Source organism: Crotalus tigris, unplaced genomic scaffold, assembly GCF_016545835.1.
Source record: "Crotalus tigris isolate CLP2741 ecotype Arizona unplaced genomic scaffold, ASM1654583v1 scf7180000023606.2106662, whole genome shotgun sequence".
NCBI classification, from domain to species: domain Eukaryota; kingdom Metazoa; phylum Chordata; class Lepidosauria; order Squamata; family Viperidae; genus Crotalus; species Crotalus tigris.
The window spans coordinates 543762-563944 of record NW_024100074.1 but is presented as its reverse complement, the minus strand read 5'-3'; the positions used below and the strand labels follow the sequence as shown (position 1 = coordinate 563944).

At 43.1% G+C, this 20183-nt stretch overlaps 1 protein-coding gene across 5 annotated transcripts in view; it reads left to right on the top strand.

Moving 5' to 3' along the window:
* HERC2 (HECT and RLD domain containing E3 ubiquitin protein ligase 2) overlaps positions 1–20183 on the top strand; it is a 181044-nt gene that overhangs the window by 41087 nt on the left and 119774 nt on the right. For 4 of the 5 annotated variants that reach the window (XM_039319653.1, XM_039319651.1, XM_039319649.1 and 1 more), the window contains exons 6-14: positions 355–455; positions 1075–1231; positions 2250–2360; positions 2532–2703; positions 3433–3606; positions 4082–4270; positions 5668–5819; positions 7087–7244; positions 19312–19425. In XM_039319653.1, the coding sequence (XP_039175587.1) occupies positions 355–455; positions 1075–1231; positions 2250–2360; positions 2532–2703; positions 3433–3606; positions 4082–4270; positions 5668–5819; positions 7087–7244; positions 19312–19425 (1328 nt within the window). The remainder of the gene's footprint in view (positions 1–354; positions 456–1074; positions 1232–2249; positions 2361–2531; positions 2704–3432; positions 3607–4081; positions 4271–5667; positions 5820–7086; positions 7245–19311; positions 19426–20183) is intronic. The other variant, XM_039319654.1, reaches the window with a different exon arrangement.

The window sequence follows — 20183 nt, the reverse complement described above, 5'->3', positions numbered from 1 at the left end:
TCAGTTGCCAAGTGTCTGAATTTTGATGATATGACCAGGGGAATGCTGCAGTGGTCATAAGTGTGAAAAATGGTCATAAGTCACTTTTTTCAGTGCTGTTGAAATTTGAATGGTCACTAAATGAACTGTTGTAAGTCGACTACCTATAGCAATTTTGTTTTGCATGGAAGATGAATTCTTATAAAGCTTAGGTGAGAACGATAGTCCACTGTTTCTGACTGTGTACCAGAAACACATATTTATTGTTTATACTTTCTGAGGCAATTGGGTTTGAATCCTAGTTTTAAGATTTTTTGGGGGGAAAGTTTGCATAGGATTTAAGCAAGAGATCATTCCTCAATTTCTCTCTTGTAGTCCTAGATCTGTAAGCAAAGGTGTTGAAGGTCTTGCTCGAGTAGGATCCAGAGCGGCTCTTTCATTTGCCTTCGCATTCCTACGGCGGGCTTGGAGATCAGGTATAAGTTATAGGCCAGTGATGGTGAACCTTTTAGAGACCAAATTTCAACCCAAAACCCACTTATGTGTCGCTGGGTGCCTGCTGGGTGTGGCCTGCCGGGTGGGCATGGCTACAGTAGTCATGGCAGACGTGTGTGTGTAGCCAACTCGATGTTGCTCCTGGGGAGGGACACCTGTGGGGGCCGGGCAGGGTTGGGGGAGATCCAGGGGGTCTCTGGTGGGTGGGGCAGTGGACAGGAGGCTGGTCCTGCAGGGTGAGGAAAGGCGAGGCAGGGCGGGGGTGCCATTGTCGCAGGGCGAGGCAGGGGCCAGGGGCCAGCAAGTGCATGGGTGCTGGGATGCATCCGGCCACGTGGGACCTCGGCGATTTAGCAGGCGGCTGGTTGAAGAGGACAGTTGCCATCTCCGGGGCATGGCACAGGTGCCCACAGAGAGGGCTCTGAGTGCCGTCTCTGGCACGCATGCCATAGGTTCGCCACCACTGTTATCGGCTGGGTATTGAATAACTGCCCTAAATTTGCAGATAGTTTTGGTGAAAAAAACCCAAACACTTCAACTGTCCCTGTTTTCACATGCTATGAAATATTTATCATGTGCTAAAACACATTGCATTTGTAGGTGAGGATGCAGATCTTTGCAGTGAATTATTACAAGAATCTCTAGATGCTCTGCGAGCCCTATCAGAAGCATCCCTGTTTGATGAAGGAACAGTATCCTCTGTATGGTTGGAAGTTGTGGAGAGAGCAACTAAATTTCTAAGGTCTGTTGTAACTGGGTAAGTTTTCAAAATACTGTTTGGTCCATGTTTTAATACAAATCATGTTACTGAAACATGATTTTGAGTGTGACATCATTTTTCTTCTATCTTCCTTCCTTTTTGTTGGAATAAATTGGAGTAGGCAACTTATTGTTTTCCATATAGGTTGAAGAGTCTAATAAAATCATCCTTCCTAGCCAGTAAGGCGTTTGATAAATATAGGAATTATAATCTAGTACATTTAAAACAGGCTCACAATTTGTAAAGGGGAAAAGGTCACATTGCTAAATTAAAAATAATTATGGGCTGCAAAGCAACATGTTCCTCAATCAGCTGTTTGATGATTAATGAAGTGGTAGCAATGCTAGAGCTGGCTGTGAGGCATTGGACATGCTTGGCAATGTACTTTTCAGAATGGTGAATTTGTTCACTTTTTAAAGGCTATTGTGCAGCCCTGATTTAAAGAGTAATAGATTTGCTGCTCTAAACCAGGGGTCCCAAACCCAGTCCATGGACTGGCACCAGGCCGTGGCATGCCTGAAACCGGTCCAAGCAAACAAGCAAAACCCCATCTGCGGGTTGCAGGCAGTACATGAAACCATGCCCCCTCTGGTTAGCAGAAAAATCTCTCTCCATGAAACTGGTCCCTGGTGCTCAAAAGGTTGGGGATTTCTGCTCTAAACAACCTGGAATTAAATAATTGGATATCATTTTACTGCTTTAAAAATAGCAACATAAGGAATATGAACTCTGACTTATATTTCTTTTTGTTTTGTTTACATTTATGTCATTGCATATCTATATATGTCTTTTGTAAATTTAATGAAGGTCAACATAATAGCAGTGTTGTATTATGGTTGTTTATAAAGAAATTGAAAAAGTAGAATTAATAGCATGACTAAGTGGTGTTTAGATATTTAGGGAAAACATTGGATAATAGGATAGTGAGGGATTAAGTTCTATACTGTATATATGTGAGTGTGTTTGTAAGTAAATATATTTCTGCTTTTAAATTATATTTCTGCTTTTAAATTAGAGACATCCATGGAGCTCCAGGTTTGAAAGGCTCAGGAAGCATTCCACTGCAAGACCAGCACTTAGCACTTGCTATATTACTGGAATTGGCTGTTCAGAGAGGCACACTGAGGTAAACCCTTTAAGAGATCTTTCATTGCAGAATCCAGCATCATTTGAACATTATAGTTTCTGGGAACATTTGTATGGGGAAGGAAAGGAAGTTCTTGAAAAAACCCGAAAGAAATAGAAGTGACAAGGTTTATTCCTCCATACCTTCAATTTAGTGTCAAATGTTTTTCAGCCAAATGTTGTCTGCTGTGATACTATTGCTTCAACTCTGGGATAGTGGTACAAGAGAAACAGATAATGAACGCTCAGCACAGGGAACCAGTGCCCCACTCCTTCCTTTGTTGCAGAGATTTCAGAATATAATTTGTAACAAAGAGATGAACAATACAGAAGAAGAAATTCAGGTTTGTACTTCAATGCTTCTATTTAGACTACAAGCATGCTTTTGTACATTCATGAAACAATATTTATTTATTTATAAAAATATAGAACTGGCTTCTCGCTAGAGACCTTATAAATATAAAAATACAATAATACATTTTGAAAAAAAAACATATATTATCACATAGTCAAAATCCCATACATGCCAGATTAAATTAACAACCTGGTTCTATGGAGAAAGTCAAATTTTCTGGAAGACTAACATCTGGATCATAACGGGGATCTGTTCCATGGGCAAGTACCATGACTGAGAAGTATAATTATTTTGCTGATATTAATAATCATACTTGGAATTGATAGCTGTGGAACCTATTTTAAATTGCATTTTATGTATATCTGTGAATTCCCTGAATTATTTTTAAATTCTGAATGCAATAGAAATAAAATAGAGAGAAATGAAAGTTGAAATAATTCTATAATTATTGCTGTAATAGAAAAACTGGCATTATTGTGTAACTACTGTTAGTTCTGATGTTCAGTTCTGTGTACTAAATCCATGATCTGCCAAATAAGTAAGTTGTCAATGGATATTTCTGTTAAAATATTGTATAAATCTTGTTAATTACAAGTGGATCTGTCACAGAATCTATAATTTCCTAGCTAATGTATCTTGTTAAAACTGTTTAGCTCTTTAGTATGCAGATTTAAACAGGTATTGCTTAAGATAATGGATTTAAATGTATTTATTTTAGATGTTGGCGTATCCACTAAGTCCAAATGAAAACTTCCTAAGATACCTAATACTGCCACTGGACAATGAGCTAGCAATTGATTTAAGGCAAACAGCGGTTGTGGTTATGGCTCACCTGGATCGCCTATCCACTCCCTGCATGCCCCCACAGTGCAGCTCTCCGACATCTCATAAGGTAATGTACAGCAAATTGGATAAATGAAACTGGAGATATGCTAACGCTTACGTAAGAGAATTTATCTGTAATGGATTTTTAAACTTTGCCCTGCTGCCTCTGTGCCATGCCATAAATTGCCTTTTATGTACATCTCAGTTTCAAGAGCAGTTAATCATGCTGTTTTGTGGATTCTCTGAATTCCTGTTTGATGTGGGTTAGGGTGCTTTGACTTTTGGTAAATTTTGTAATTTCTAGATTATAGAAGAACTGTTTGGTCTTTTAGATCTTTCTCATAAAGATTAAATCAAATTAACAAAATCCAGATACTGTCATTTATTCATGTTTATCTAACTATCTTTCTGAAGTCTGTTTAGTTGCAAATCTCAACCTAAGTAGTAACATGGTTGAGATTGGAATCATTTATGCAAGATATTAATTATTCTAATTTAAGATTAATTGTTGGTATTTTCTCAAATGATGAATTTTCTTCTAGGCTTCTTTGCAGGAGTTTATAGCATGGGGATTAATAGGATGGAAATACTACTCTAATGTCAGTGGTCCAATTCAGTGTGAAGGACTTGCCAGTCTTGGAGTTATACAGATTGCTTGTGCCGAGAAGCGTTTTCTGATCTTGTCCAAAAATGGGCGTGTTTATACACAAGCCTACAATAATGACACATTGGTAGGTGGCTTTTATTTACTTTCTATCTTCCTTTCACAACAAAATGCAACATTCTTGCTGTACAAATTTGAACCTTGTAAGTGAGAAATTGCTCATTTTTCTCAGCTTTAAAATTTACTAGACAACCTGTAACACATTGGACCATACTTTTAGAGTTATTTCTTTTCTAAAGAGAGAAACAGAATGAGCATGGGGGTGGGGTAGAAAAGCAGTGGAAATGGGGGCAACTTCCAGTTTCTTACTGACTTCCCCATTGATTTTGCTTATGGGAAACTGGTAGGGAGTGTCAGAAATCGCTTCTCCTCCTTGATTGACTCATGGAACTGCCTGTCACTTTGCTGAGGGGTTGGGGAAAAAAACTGTGAACTATGAGGAAAACTGCACTTCCACTCCCCATCCTATCATGTCCTGAAGAGTCCTCTCCCTTCAGGGAGGAACAGAGCTCATGTGTTGAGTTCTGGTGCTCCCCAGCCAGCCCTATCTTGCCAGCAGGTGTCCATGTTGCTCCCTTGTCCTTCCCTCACTCCCCACAGTGGTTAAGAGATTTTAAATTTCAGCCTCAGGTCCAAATCAGCCAATCACAGTTTATTTGTCAGATCTTGCCAGCAGCCAGTTGCGTGCAGAGGGCAAAGGGAGGCAGAAATAAGGTGGAGATACAACCCTCCCATCTTCCCTTGTACCATGCAACCTATAGTTTCTGGGAAGTATAGTTGGAAGGCACAGTGGTGCTGAAGCAGCCACAGCTTTCCAAATTTCGTTCCCTTGTGAGTGATGGGTCCTGGCATTTTATAAATTAGCCCATTTGAATTATTTGGGTTCAGTAACTGTTTCCACCCCTCTCAGTTGGTTGGCTTTAATTTCACCCAATTGCAGGTTACAAACAAACATACATGAGAATTTCAGTAATATATGGATATCTATACAGAGATCTTTTTACTGTTTCAGTTCATGTGTTAATGAACTAGGTCTTCTACAATAATTCAAGCAAACTCAAGTTAATTTAAAGCAACCTCCCCCCCCCTTTTTTTTTTTAAAAAAAAGGTGCTTCAGTTCTGCTTTAGAATGTTGAAAAGATTAGACCCTGAAATGAGAGATGACCTCACCCAGTGGTTTTGTTTACTATACGTTGAAGAAGAAATGAAACCGGAAAAAAGTCCTTGTTTTAATGCCTTTGTATCATATAAATCAGGATATGTGATTATTTTTCCATGTTGAATATAGTTTCAATCGTAGACTAATTACTTAAATATGCTTAGTTTGGATGAAAAACATTGTTATTGAATTAGTTATTGAAAATTTTTGAGAATATTCTATAATTTCTTTCTGTAAGGGTTCTTACTTTACTTTTTCTGCTGTTCTGCAATACACAGTTTCTATTTGTGTGTGTTTATTTCTAGGCACCACAACTTGTACAGAGTCTTGGTTCTAGAAATATTGTTAAAATTGCAGCACATTCAGATGGACACCACTATCTGGCTTTGGCTGCAACTGGAGAAGTTTTCTCTTGGGGTTGTGGCGATGGTGGACGACTGGGCCATGGAGATACTGTGTATGTATTTTAGATAGCTTGGGGTAAGAGGCTTGAATGTAAAATGTTTTCTTCCCATTTGTATTTATTGATATTAGAACCAGTAAAATAACTACTGGAAACAAGGATTATTAGGTTAAAAAATAAGCTGAAATTATCTGTTACAAATTGGCATGATATGTAGTTGACATTAGACGTAGTTGTGCGTGCCTTTAATAGAAACCTGGTAAAGCTTGGGCCCATTGCTGCTCTTGCTTTTCAGAGTGTGGCTTATGATACACACACACACACACACACACACACACACTCAGCAAGGAAGGAAGGAAGGGAGGGAGGGAGGGAGGGAAGGAGGGAGGATATTATTTGTGGACCGAAATTACATTTCTACACTTGTTTTCATTGGTTTCAACTGGAATTGACAAACCTGGCAAGTAGGAAAAGCTAGCAGTGTCCATGATTTTGTCTGGATTTGTATTTTTTTGAGGTCAATCTTTCTTTTTAAAGTAATTGTTTTATATTCAGAGTTGTCTACTCCAGGTTAATATAATTTGTTCCTGTTTCAATAGTAAATACAATGTTAACACTGATTGGTGGGGAGTTTTCTGTTTCTGTTTTTATTTTTAGCATACTAGATTAGCAATTGCATTTCTGCTTTGCAATTCTGATGGACATTGATCTGTATTAGGGTCAGATGAGGCAAAATCTTGGAAGGCAGTAAGCCTTGTGTGATTATATATGTGAGTATAAGAAGAGATGATTCTTCAAAGTTCCCAGCATAATATATAAAACATTGAAGCATGTGTTATATTAAGAATATTAATTTATAGAGAATATTAACATATTTTGGGGTACTCAACTTCAATAATTTTGATTATATCTAAGACAGCAACATTTGCAGCTACCCATTTTGCTATAAATTTCTGCAATGAGACAGTTGAATAGTATGGGAAATCTCTCTTACATAGCAGTGAAACTTTGATAAATATAGCAACATAGATTTGGAAGGGCCCATTTAGACAATTGGGCAACTTCTTGCTCAATGCAAGAATGCAAACCAGTGTGTATTTTACAAGTATCTATGTGGCTATTGGTAGAAACTATCCAGTGCTAGGAAGCCAACATTTTCTTTCAATAGCTTGTTTTTCTAATAATATACTGCCTTAGTATATGACGTCTGTTTTGATTTGTTTGTAGTTATTACCGTGTATATGGAGTCTATTGCCTTTTTATAATATGTGTTCTGTTAATTCTCATAGTTGTGCTTTCCTGTCCCACTCCCTTCTTCCAGGCCTTTAGAAGAACCAAAGATGATTTCTGCTCTCTCTGGGAAGCAGGCTGGAAAACATGTTGTACATATTGCATGTGGAGGCACCTATAGTGCTGCAATAACAGCTGATGGAGAATTGTACACATGGGGCCGAGGAAACTATGGCAGACTGGGTCATGGTATGATTCTAATATTTCTTTAAAGCAGGAGGTGGCAGCCTTTTTGGTTTATTGGGTTACCATAATGGTATGTGGGAATGTTCTTGGGTGACAGGAGGAAAAGCCATAGACTTAGACAACCATCATTCAAAAGATATCTCAAAAGCAGAAGGGGCATGATAAGTGCCTCAGAAGGAACTCTGTGGGTTTTCTGGAAAGTAAAAGTAAAGGAGGGGAAAAATACTTTCACACTTGCAATATTTTGCTGAGGTAATTTCACAATAAAGGTAGTATTAGTACTATGGTTTGTGCTTCTTGTCTGGACTACTTCTGTCAGGTCCCCATAGATACTTATCGGGACACTGCCATTCTGGTGGGACAGGGGCTCTCAGGATTTTTCTGTGATGTATCCATTTTACTTTGTTCCTCTTTTGCTTTAATGTACCTTCCTAGGAAATGGGAGGGGGGAGGGATGTGCCTGAGGCCATCTGCTTTGTCTTATCCCTGGAGAACCAAGATCGTGGTGCCTGAGAACAACTTCTTATCACCTTCTCAACTCGGAGTTCTCACAACACCTTCACCCCTCTGGATTGGCTATCTATGGACTGGGCAGTTGGGAGGGGTTTGAACCTAGCACAGTAATGGCGAACCTTTTAGAGATTGAGTGCCCAAATTACAACCCAAAACCCATTTATTTATTGCTGGGTGCCGGGTGGGCATGGCTGAGGTGGTCACAGCTGACTGGGTGTGTGTGGCTGCAATGGATGTGGCCATCTTTATGATGCTCATGGGGAGGGACGCCTGTGGGGGCCAGGCAGGATTGGGAGAGATGCAGGGGGTCTCTGGTAGGTGGAGTGGTGGGCCAGAGGCTCGTCCTGTGGGGTGAAGAGAGGCGAGGCAGGGTGGGTATGCCAATTGCTGTGGGGCAAGGCAAGGCGAGGCAGGGGCCAGAGCAGCTGATGCCTGACACCATCGCCCCCTCCCACACAAGCCAGTGAGCGCATGGGAGCCGAAGGTGTTCGTCAGCAGCCACAGCCTGCTGGCTGTCCTGCATCATGGCAGCCCCATCGGCATGGGCGGAGACAGCCCTGGGACGGCTGGAAAGGAGCCCTCACCTGGTGCGGGGCCTGTCTATATGGTGGCTCTGACGGGGGTAGTCGCTGCTGCTCCTCCTGCTGCTCCGAGCCCCTGACCAGCCAACCACTGCATGCGCCTCCAGGACATGCGTGCAGGACGATGTGGGGTGGCAGCGGGGAGGGGTGGACATGCGCACAGGTTACCTTCCCCTGCCACTGCCTAGCCAGCGCGAGAATGGGCGGCACAGCTTCGCTTCCAGATCTGCTGCCGGTCGGGCTTGGCGATGCAGGGATCACTGTTGCTGCCTCCTGCTTCCCTGTGTGGTTGGCAGTCAAGGGGCTCGGAGCAGCAGGAGGATCAACCACTGCCGCCCCCCTCAGAGCTATCTTGTAGACAGGGCCCGAACCAGGTGTGGACTTGTTTCTGGCCGTCCCGGGGCCATCTCTGCCCACGCTGATGGGGCTGCGGAAAGGAGATGATTCCCGCCTGTTGGCCGCCGCCCCACCCGGTGCCCCTTCTATGCAATCCTATGTGACTGCAGTGTGGATGAGAGGCTTGGCGGGTGGAGAGGGGCGGCTTTCGTCTGCGGAGACATTCTGGCTCCCCGCCTCCCCTAGCCATACCCCCTCACCTCCCCCCAACCAGGACCTGATGACCCCCACCCTCCTGCACCCACCCCAGCTGAACCCCCGATCAGCCCAGCCCAACCAAGACAGAGAGAAGGTGAGGCAGAGAACCGGTTGTTAAATGATTTGAAACCCACCACTGGTCACTTCCAAAGGCCGTTCACTCACTCTCCTGCCAAAACTGCTCCTTTTATAGGTTCCCTTACCCAGCCCAGCTCTCGCAGCTGTTCCCGGACTCCGCATGTGTGGAGACAGGGAGAGGAGGAGCCTGGCCCTGCATCCCTCTGTGGCAATGGTGTGTGTGCCCACAGGGATGGCTCTGCATGCCGTCTATGGCACGTGTGCCATAGGTTCACCACCACGGACTTAAAGTTTTTCCACGGGAACTTTAGATCCTGCCTGTTTTCTCTGAATCACTTTCTCTCAATAAAATATCCTTTTGAAATGCTGCCTGCTTCAAGAGTTTATCTTTCTTGAGGAAATAGCTGAGGTGAGACCTTACATTAGGCAGGATATGCAAAGTGGTCAACAGCACCAGCTCTACCGTGGCGACTATGCACATGATGTCTAACCAAGGCAGCGAGCATGAAGAAGTTGAGTGTTGGAGAGAGACCTCCACCTAAACTTACCCCGACACAAACTCCGCCGGATGGACAAAGGAAGCTGCTGCCCTGGAGGATCCTTCGAAGCTGAGATTGTCTGACAGCTGACATCATGGCTGGAGGCATGAGATGGAAATGCTGTATGATGACGGTGAACTGAAGGAAGAACCGGATCATGCTGACCGCCTCATGAAGCGAGTAATGTGCTTCATGATGGAAGCTTTCCAGAGCCTGAAAACGAGAGCCATAGCTTGCATGAAAAGAGATGACAGAAGTCATGAGGAAGCTGTATGTGGAAGGGGGGAATCCCTGACCCCGGAGACAGTTGTCAGCACTGCTGAATCCACAGAGACGGTGACAACCACACCAGCCAGTCCTCCTCGAAGGAACCCTGGTGGTGTGAGTGTCCAGAGAGTCAGTGGAGGGGGACCCCATCAGCAGGAGTGGAAGGCATGCCCTCTTGGCATCAAGTTTGATGGAGACCCCCAGCAATTGGGGTTCTTTCTTGCCCACGTCCTCACCTACTGTTCTCTCCCAGCCTACATGAGTCCTTGTTATGCTCACAAGGAGAAACCCTTCTTCCAAGAAACAGGAACTGCAAGAAAAAAACCAACCCCTTTTATTCTCAGAGACCTGAGTCAATGTCCAAGGCAAACAAACACAGCAACACGAACCGTTGCCTTTGGCAAGCAGCACCTCCCACACCTTCCCTTTTATAATTCAGCCAAGGCGTGGCTTCCTAATGCCTTCTTCTTTGCCTTTGGAGCTGCCAGATCCACTGGAATCACAATACCATGCAAGAATACTGGCGAGACATCCCCACCAAAGAGGCTAGGGTCAGGGTGTCAACCTGGCCTTGGAGGGGGCTACTGTCTAATGGATGGTGACCCTCCACAACGCCAATGCCTCAGACCTTCGAAACTTTAACCGCTTCATGGCGATACTGAGATGGAAGTTTGAAGATGCCCTGCTGACCAGAAGCTAGAGATCGTATCAAAACCATGAGGCAGTGGCTGAGAATACCGAGGAGTTCTGAGACCTAGCCTGCTGCCTCAACTGTCTGGAAGACATCCTGGTGAGCTGCTTTAAGGACAGGCTGAATGGTGACCTGTACCATGCCTGCATCGCCAGAAGGGTCCCTGCTTGCCTCCACGATTGGTGCATCCTGGCCAAAGAAGCAGAGATCGACCAGGCGTGGAACCAGTATTGATCAGGCAAAGTGTGTGGAAATGGTCTCCACCTGAAAAGAAGAGGGAGGCCGCCAAACCCCAGACAACTCTGTCACGCTTGACCACCTGCTTCAAATGTGGTAAAGAGAGTCACCAGGCGGTGGATTGCTGGATGAGGACCCTAGCAAAGAAAGGAGACTGACTGCCAGGGGGAAAGCCAACGAAGCCCTCGCAGTGCACCGTGCACCAAGGATACGGCCCTAAAGAGCACTAAGGTCGTAGAGTTCCATCCCTCCTCCAAACCGAGAGGGAACTCTAACCCCATTGGAAGAAGACCTGGGAGCCTCCAGCAACAACTACAATGATAATCCGGTAATAAGTGGGATGATCGTGCCAGTGACCATGCCCATAGAACTGTTAAACCCAGGCATGGAAAGAAAGGTGGCCCTAAAAGCATTGCTAGACTTGGAGTATACCAGATGCTTGATAAACCCAACCTTAGTAGAAAAACGGTGTCCACCTGAGGAGACTAAAGAACCCGATTGGTTTTCTGTCAGCTAGATGGGTCAGTTGCAGGGGGTATCTCAGCCACCTTCGCCCCTGGGCCTAGCCATGGGAAGTCACTCCGAGACTCTAACCTTTATAGTGGCACCTGGAATGGAATGGCCCCTTGTCTTAGGACTGGCTGAGCTCAAAAAATGGAACCCGCAGGTAGACTGGAGGAAGTGATCTTGAAGTCCCCAAAGAGGGAGCAAGCCTCATGCAACAACAGCCACAAGGCAAGGAAGGAACCCCTCAGAGAAGTGGCGGCTGCCTCGAAGAGAAGTTACTGCAGGACATACCCCGAGAATACCACGATTTGGTTGATGTGTTTAGTAAGAGAGGTTCAGACAAACGTCCTCCCCACTGATCCATATACTGTGCTATTGAGATTGTTCCCAGGGCCAAGTTGCCAAAACCAAAACTGTATTCCATGACTCCAAGGGAATTAGCTGAACTGTGCAAGTTTATAGACAAAAACGTGGCCTGAGGCTTCATTCAGCTGGCCAGACCCAGGGTAGCCGCTCCGGTTCTGTTCAGGGAGAAGAAAGATGGGACTCTTCATCTCTGCATTGATTATAGGGGTCTTAACGTGTGTGTGGACAATGTGTACCCCCTTCCACTCATGAAAGATATGCTGGCCCACCTTTCAAAAAACAGAATATTCTCTAAACTGGACTTATGGGAGGTGTATTACCGAGTTAGAATTAAGAAAAGGTGTCATGCCTCCGTTGGAGGCTGAATCTGCTGAGGAAAATGAGCTGGAGCTGGAGCTTATGGAGAGCGAGGGAGAGGTGTCTGTGACTTCAGAGGAGTATGGGGAAGAGCAGGCCGAGGTAGGCCATGGCCTTTCAGGATTGGGACAGGATGAACATGAAAGACAGAGCTCAGGTGATGAGCAAGGGCCACCCCCTCCTGATCCTAGAGCAGGGGTAGGCAACCTTGGCTCTTTTATGACTCATGGACTTCAACTCCCAGAATTCCTGAGCCAGCGTGGCTCAGCTTGGAAACCTCTCCCTTTCCCCTCAGCATGGCTGGCTCAGGAATTCTGGGAGTTGAAGTCCACGAGTCATAAAAGAGCCAAGGTTGCCTACCCCTGTCCTAGAGCATGGATAGTGGAGAGAAGGAAGCGACAACGCAGGCAGGCTCAACTACTCAGGAGGAGAGCGCCCTGCCCCTCTCCACAAGGCACACCTGGAGACTGAGATTTAAGGAGATGCTATGGGAAGGAGCATTTGTTGGGAACAAAGGGTTACAAGGGGCCCCTGCGGTGTTTATGCAGCTGATAATAATAATAATAATAATAATAATAATAATAATAATAATAATAATAATAATAATAATACAAACAACTGAGCTACTTGGAACATCTTATATTTTAAGGAGATACCTAATTGACACCTAGGATGCTGGTAGCAACCCGTGTCAACCATCAGCGCCAGCCAATTTAAATGTTCAGTTGACTGAGATTCATGTTTAATGAATAGTAGTAGTAGTAGTAGTAGTAATAATAATAATAATAATAATAATAATAATAATAGTTATACACCCACTCATTGCCAAGCAGTTCAACAATATACTACAAGAGGAGAAGTTGAAAAGTGGCTAACAACTGGGAAACCTACCTAATAATGAAAAATCCAGCAAAAGGGGCAATTACAGGCCAATTACCTGCTTACCAACAACTTTCAAATTACTAACTGGTGTGGTAGCTGATGTAGTACAACAGCATCTAGTTGAAAACAATCTCTTTCCACCTGAGCAGAAAGGAAACCGCCCTAATAGCAGAGGAACAAAAGATCAACTCCTAATAGACAAAATGATCTTGGAAAACTGCAAGAGAAGGAAGACCAACCTGAATGTGGCATGGATTGACTACAAAAAGGCATTTGACTCTCTGCCACATGATTGGATAATAAAGTGCCTAGAAATAACAGGAGTCAGTAGAAACATCAGAAAATTTGTGCAAAGATCGATGGCACAATGGAAGACACAGTTGCAGATCAATGGTGAGAGACTGGGAGAGGTTAATATCGAGAGGAATATTTCAAGGAGATTCATTGTCACCATTACTATTTGTTATTGCACTGTTTCCTCTGTCAACAATACTGAATAACTCAGGACATGGCTATCAAACATTAAAAACATCTACCAGACTATCCTATCTCCTTTACATGGATGATCTGAAGCTGTATGGAAAAACATCATCTGCAATGGAATCGCTGCTCAACACTGTCCGTATATATACCCAAGATATTGTTATGGAGTTTGGCTTGGACAAATGTGCCACACTTATTATCAAACAAGGAAAAGTAGTGAAAACTGAAGGAATCAAGATGCCTTACGAAAATAACATTAAGAGTCTGGATGAGGAAGATTACTACAAATACTTGGGTATCCTTCAAGCTGACAACATCAAGCACACTGAAGTCAAGAAAAAGATTAGAGGTGAATACATCAAGAGAGTGAAGATCTTAAAGTCCAAACTCAATGGAGGAAATACCATAAAGGCAATCAACACCTGGGCAATCCCAGTCATTAGGTACACAGCTGGAATAGTGGACTGGATTCAAGCAGAACTAAAAGCAATGGATAGGCAGACCAGAAAAATAATGACAATGAATCATGCCCTTCATCCACGCAGTGACATTGACAGACTTTATCTACCAAGGCAAATAGGTGGGTGTGGAATGCTACAAGTACATCAAATGGTTGAAGAAGAAAAAATGGCTTTGGAAGAATATCTGAAGAACAATGATGAAGATGCACTGAAATTAGTATATCAGGAAGGCTTACTAACTACTGGAGAGACCAAACTGGCCTACAAGAAAGACCAAATGAAGAACAGAATAGAGGCATGGGAAGACAAAGCACTACATGGCCAATACATTAAAAAAATAGCTGGGAAAGCAGATAATAATAAAACCTGGCAATGGCTAAGAGCAGGAAAATTGAAGAAAGAGACCGAGGGACTAATTCTGGCTGCACAAGACCAAGCCTTAAGGACAAATGCATACAAAGTCAAAATTGAGAAGACAGCAACAGACAGTAAGTGCCGCCTATGCAAAGAAGCTGAAGAAACAGTGGACCACTTGGTAAGCTGTTGCAAGAAGATTGCACAGACTGATTACAAGCAGCGGCATGACAAAGTAGCAACAATGGTGCATTGGAAGATCTGCAAAAAATATCATTTGCCTGTAAGCAAAAACTGGTGGGATCATAAAATAGAGAAAGTCATAGAAAATGATAAAATTAAACTGCTCTGGGACTTCAGAATTCAAACAGACAAGCACCTGCAACATAACACCCCAGACTTAACAATTGTCGATAAGAAAGACAAAAAAGTCTGGATAGTAGACGTGGCAGTGCCTGGAGACAGCAGAATAGATGAGAAAGAACTGGAGAAGATAACAAAATACCATCAAACATCCACATCTGCCTATCCCAAGTCCTGGGTAAGGACTCGATAGGTAGACAAAATGCCAAATCCAGCCTGAACATCTGGCTGACTGTGCGATGATCCATAATAATAAAGTTGGAAGGCACCTTGGAGGTCATCTAGTCCAACCCCCTGCTCAGGCAGGAAACCCTTTACCATTCGGACAAATGCTGTCCTGTCTCTTTTTAAAGACTTCCAGTGTTGAAGCATTCACCGCTTCTGGAGGCAGATTGTTCCACTGGTTAATTGTTCTAACTGTCAGGAAGTTTCTCCTTAGTTCTAGGTTGCTTCTGTCCTTGATTAGTTTCCATCCGTTGCTTCTTGTCCTGCCTTCAGGCGCTTTGGAAAATAGCTTGACTCTCTCTTCTTTGTGGCAGCCCCTGAGATATTGGAACACTGCTATCATGTCCCCCCTCGTCCTTCTCTTCATTAAACTAGACATATTCAATTCCAACAGCCATTCCTTATATGCTTTAGCCTCCAATCCCCTAATCATCTTTGTTGCTCTTCTCTGTACTCTTTCTAGAGTCTCAACATCTTTTTTACATCGTGGTGACCAAAACTGGATGCAGTATTCCAAGTGTGGCCTTACCAAGGCATTGTAAAGTGGTATTAACACTTCACGTGATCTTGATTCTATCCCTCTGTTAATGCAGCCTAGCACTGTGTTGGCCTTTTTGGCAACTGCAGCACACTGCTGGGTCATATTTAAGTGATTGTCCATTAGGACTCCGAGGTCCCTCTCACAGTTACTACTATTGAGAAAGGTACCCCCTATACTATACCTGTACATTTGTTTTTTCTTGCCTAAATGTAGAACCTTGCTTTTTTCACCATTGAATTTCATTTTGTTAGATAGTGCCCAGTGTTCAAGTCTGTCCAGACCCTTCTGTATCTTAAGCTTGTCTTCTGGAGTGTTGGCTATTCCTGCCAGCTTGATGTGATCTGCAAATTTGATGAGTTCCCCATCTATCCCCTTGTCCAAATCATGGTTTTGGAGGAGGGCCTTCTCTGTGATGGCGCCCACGCTTTGGAACCAGCTTCCCCCAGAGATTAGGACCTCTCCCACCCTGTTGGTCTTCCGTAAGCTACTTAAGACCTGGCTTTTCTGGCAGGCCTGGGGTTTATAAAACCTGACCCCTGGATGATTGTCTTTGTACTGTTGTTCTGTTATGTTTTATGTGTTTTTTATTGTTAGCCGCCCAGAGTCCTTCGGGAATGGGGCGGCTTATAAATTTTAAAAATAAATAAATAAATAAAATCTTGATGACATACTGTATTAATCTACACTGAAACGAAAGCTGAAAATGTAAAATTGGTCAGAGCAGTTCTAAAATTCTGTGCTGCCAAACTGTATGCTAAGCTTTCAAAGTGTGAATTCCACAAGAAAAAAATTGACTACTTGGGTTACCAGATCTCTCACAAGGGGGTGGAGATGGACCTGGAGAAAGTGCAGACTGTGTTAAAATGGGCACCTCCTCGTACCAGAAAGCAACTGCAAAGTTTCCTGGACTTCGCAAATTTTTACCGGCAATTCATTCCATCCTTTGCACAAATTGCCCTCCCTATTATTAATTTGCTGAAAACAAAGGGGTGAACAAACCGAAACCTAAAAGCCACTAAAATGGACCATGGAATGTCAAGCCGCATTCAAAAAGTTAAAAAGACTTTTTTCCGCTGAACCAGTGTAAAGACATCCAGACCCTAAAAAGCCCTTTGTTATTCAGGCCGATGCCAGTGGGAGCCATGCTGTTCCAGGAAAATGAGATGGGCCAACTACAGCCTTGTGCTTATAAATTGAAAAAACTGACAGAAACCTAAAAGGCAACTTTGGACAGTGTAGGAAAAAGAGGCCTATGCAGTTAGGTGGGCCCTCCTCACCTGGCGACATTTCCTGGAAGGGAATAAAATCTCTTTTCAGGTCTGGACTGACCACAAAAGCTTAGAAGCTCTGAAAACTCCAAGGAAATTGTCCCCAAAGCAGGCACGGTGGGCACAGCACTTTCAATGTTTTAATTTCACCCTCCATTATTTATCGGGAGGGAAGAACTTCTTAGCCAACACCCTGTTAAGGCTACCGCAATATAATAGTGCAAAAGCAAAAGTGGTCAAACCTTTGCTCCCAGTGTGACAATTAGCGGCTCGAGTAACCACAAGAGTGCAAGCAAAAGAGGGGTCGCCCCCCAGATAACTCCACTACTCTGGCTTTCAAACAAGCCCTAAAGGAAGACGAATGGTTCCTCAACCTCAAAAATATTTGCTCAATGAAGGAAGGGCTAGCTTGAGTAGGAGGAAAATTATACATCCTGTCCAGTCAGAAATTGAGAACTATGCAATCATGCCATGATTCGAAGCTGGTGGGACATTTTGGGTTCGTGAAAACCCTACACCACCTAAAGAGACAATTTTGGTAGCCATCCCTTAAAAAGGACATTGAAAACGATGTGTCCAGCTGCCCCACCTGCGCGGCAGCCAAATGGAGGTAAGGGAAGACGCCTGGCCTCCTGCAACTGGCGGTAGAGCCTTCAGCACCCTGGAGAGAGGTTTCTATGGATTTTATTGTAGAACTACCAGAAAGCAAGAGAAACATGGTCATTTGGGAGGTAACTGACTTATTTTCAAAACAGATCCACTTTATCCCATGCCAGAAGATCCCCACCACCAAAGCCCTGCCAAAGCTGTTCCTCCATCACATATACTGCTTACTTGGGGACCCATGTCACATAATTTCTGATAGAGGAATCCAATTCATGTCAAAGTTCTGGAGAGCATTTTCGGACATTTTGGGGACAGATCAGGGCCTGAGTTCTAGTCACCATCTTCAAATGAATGGTGGAACAGAACGAATGGACTCAGTTCTAGAACAATACCTAAAATAATTTATTAACTACCAACAAGACAACTGGACTGACCTCTTTCCTTGCTGAAGTGGCTTATAACAATGCTGTACACACAGCACTGGTTTTACCCCTTTCCCAGTCACCACAGGGCAAGACTTTACCCCAATGCCTGAGTGGCCAACTAATGAACCCACCATCTCCTCATTAAAGGAGTGGATTAATCAGTTGAAGAATACCTGGCCAGTTGTTTGCAAAACTTTGGACAAGGCCAGAGCAGGCTACAAGGACAGGCAGACAAGAAAATAGTAGAGCCTTAAACCATTCTGCACTGGGGATCGAGTATACCTGTCTACCCGATTCCAACAGTCCCTATAACCTTCTGAGAAAGGCCAAAATTTGTGTGGCCTTTCCCCATCAGACACATTATAAACCCTGTCACAGTAGAGTTAGGCTTGCCCAAAACCTTAAGTTCCGTTGCAGCCTTCTAAAGCTTGAAATAGCCTTGACTTTACAGCCAGGCCCCCCCCCCATGTTGCAGCTCATCATGGTTGAAGGTGAACAACAATTTGAAATTAAGGAAATCCTTGACTCCCGAAAACACCATGGAGCAACACAATACCCAAAAGCATGGGAGGACCTCCCTGCAACTCAAAATGAGTGGGTTCACAAGAAACATGTTAGAGTCCCTATTTTGCTCAAGCGATTCCATGCTCTTTACCTGGATAAACCTAATCAGTTTACTCTTTTCTCTCCTCTGTATTATTTTCTATTTGCTCCAGGTAGATTTCTCCTTTTGGGGGGGCAGCATGTCAGGTTCCCATAGATCCCTATTGGGACACTGCCATTCAGAGGGGCTTGGGGTTTTTCTGTGATGGATCCATTTTACTTTGTTCCTCTTTTGCTTTGATGTATCTTTCTGGGAAATGGGAGGGGGGAAGGGATGTGCTTGGGGCCACCTGCTTTGGCTCATCCCCGGAGAATCAAGGTCACGGCGCTCGAGAACAACTTCTTATCACCTTCTCAGCTTGGAGTTCATACAACACCTTCGCACCTCTGGATCGGCTCTCTATGGACTGGGCAATTGGGAGGTGTTTGAACAATGGGTTTTAACCTAGTGTTTTTGTGCGGGAACTTTAGATCCTGCCTGTTTTCTCTGTAATCACTATCTCTCAATAAAATATCCTTTTGAAATGCTGCCTGCTTCAAGAGTTTGACTTTCTTGAGGGAATAGCTGTGGCTAGACCTTACAACTTCAAAGGAGTGAACAGTTCCCCTTTTTTGCCTCTTCTGTCATTCTGTCTGGTGCAGCTGCAGATAGTGTGATAAATAGCACTGTGACAGGTGAAGGCATTTTTTCATTTTTTTGATGGGTGGATTTAACAAGTGGAATAGGTACATGCTTAGACATTAGCAATTTATTTCCCTCTCCCCCATCACAGCACTGAAAATGAATAGTTTTGCTGTCAGATACAAATTTTGTGATGGCCTCTGGGATCTGCACATAGGCCAGCGCCTCTTTATCGAGTGAGCAAGATTGTTGATGCGGGGGCTGCACTTAATGTGTTTGGAGACAAGGATAGATGTGAGTGTCACTATGAAGCAAAATAAATCTGTTTATTGTGAAGTGGATTTTTTTAATGAATTAGAACTATTTTAAAGCTTGCAACACTGTCTTCTCTGTTTCATTGCTTAAAAGAGAAATCCCTACACTGATTCAAGCCATTACAATCAGAGAGGCCCTGGTGACCCGAATCTTGAGTTACAAGATTAAGTCTCACTTTTTTTTATTTGGAAGGCTCCAGTGAAGACCAGACAATCCCAGTTTTGGTTACTGGCCTGAAAGGATTAAAAGTGATTGATGTAGCCTGTGGGAGTAGTGATGCCCAGACTCTTGCTGTAACAGAAAATGGTGAGTAGCACAGTGTGCAACATTATTGAGATCATGAGACTGGGAAACTATCTTTTTGTCTTTCCTACTTTTGACTAGTTTTATGTGTTGGATTGAATGCTGTGTTTATTTGCTGCAAAACAGTTTTATTCTTATTAAAATACTTATAGATTTCTTTTGGTCAAAGCTGCTTTGGGTACTATAAGAATTTAATAGCAAAAAAAAAAAGAATAACAAGTATTAATATAATAGCAACTCCCTAAGAATAATATCCTGATTTAATTCTTAAAAATTAGCAAATGATTTCAATAGAAATGTACTTTTTTTTCTTAGAAATATAGCAATGGACTGATGTAGCTTTCAAAATGGAAGGGGGAGATTAGGTAAATATTTGAATGCTGTATAGAAAAAATGTTTCATTTCTACCACGTTTTTTGGTAGTGGGACATAAAACGATATAAAGTAAAATCAGGAAGCATTGTAGAAGCATGTTCAGTTTGTACATAAACAAACTAGAACAGGGGTAGTCAACCTATTTATACCTACCGCCCACTTTTGTATCTCTGTTAGTAGTAAAATTTTCTAACCGCCCACCGGTTCCACAGTAATGGTGATTTATAAAGTAGGGAAGTAACTTTACTTTATAAAATTTATAAAGCAGAGTTATAGCAAGTTAAAGCATATAATAATAATTACTTACCAAATACTTTATGTCAGACTTTCGCTAAGTTTGGCAGAATAAATCTTTATAAAAACCTTAGGTTTTATAAAACAACTTA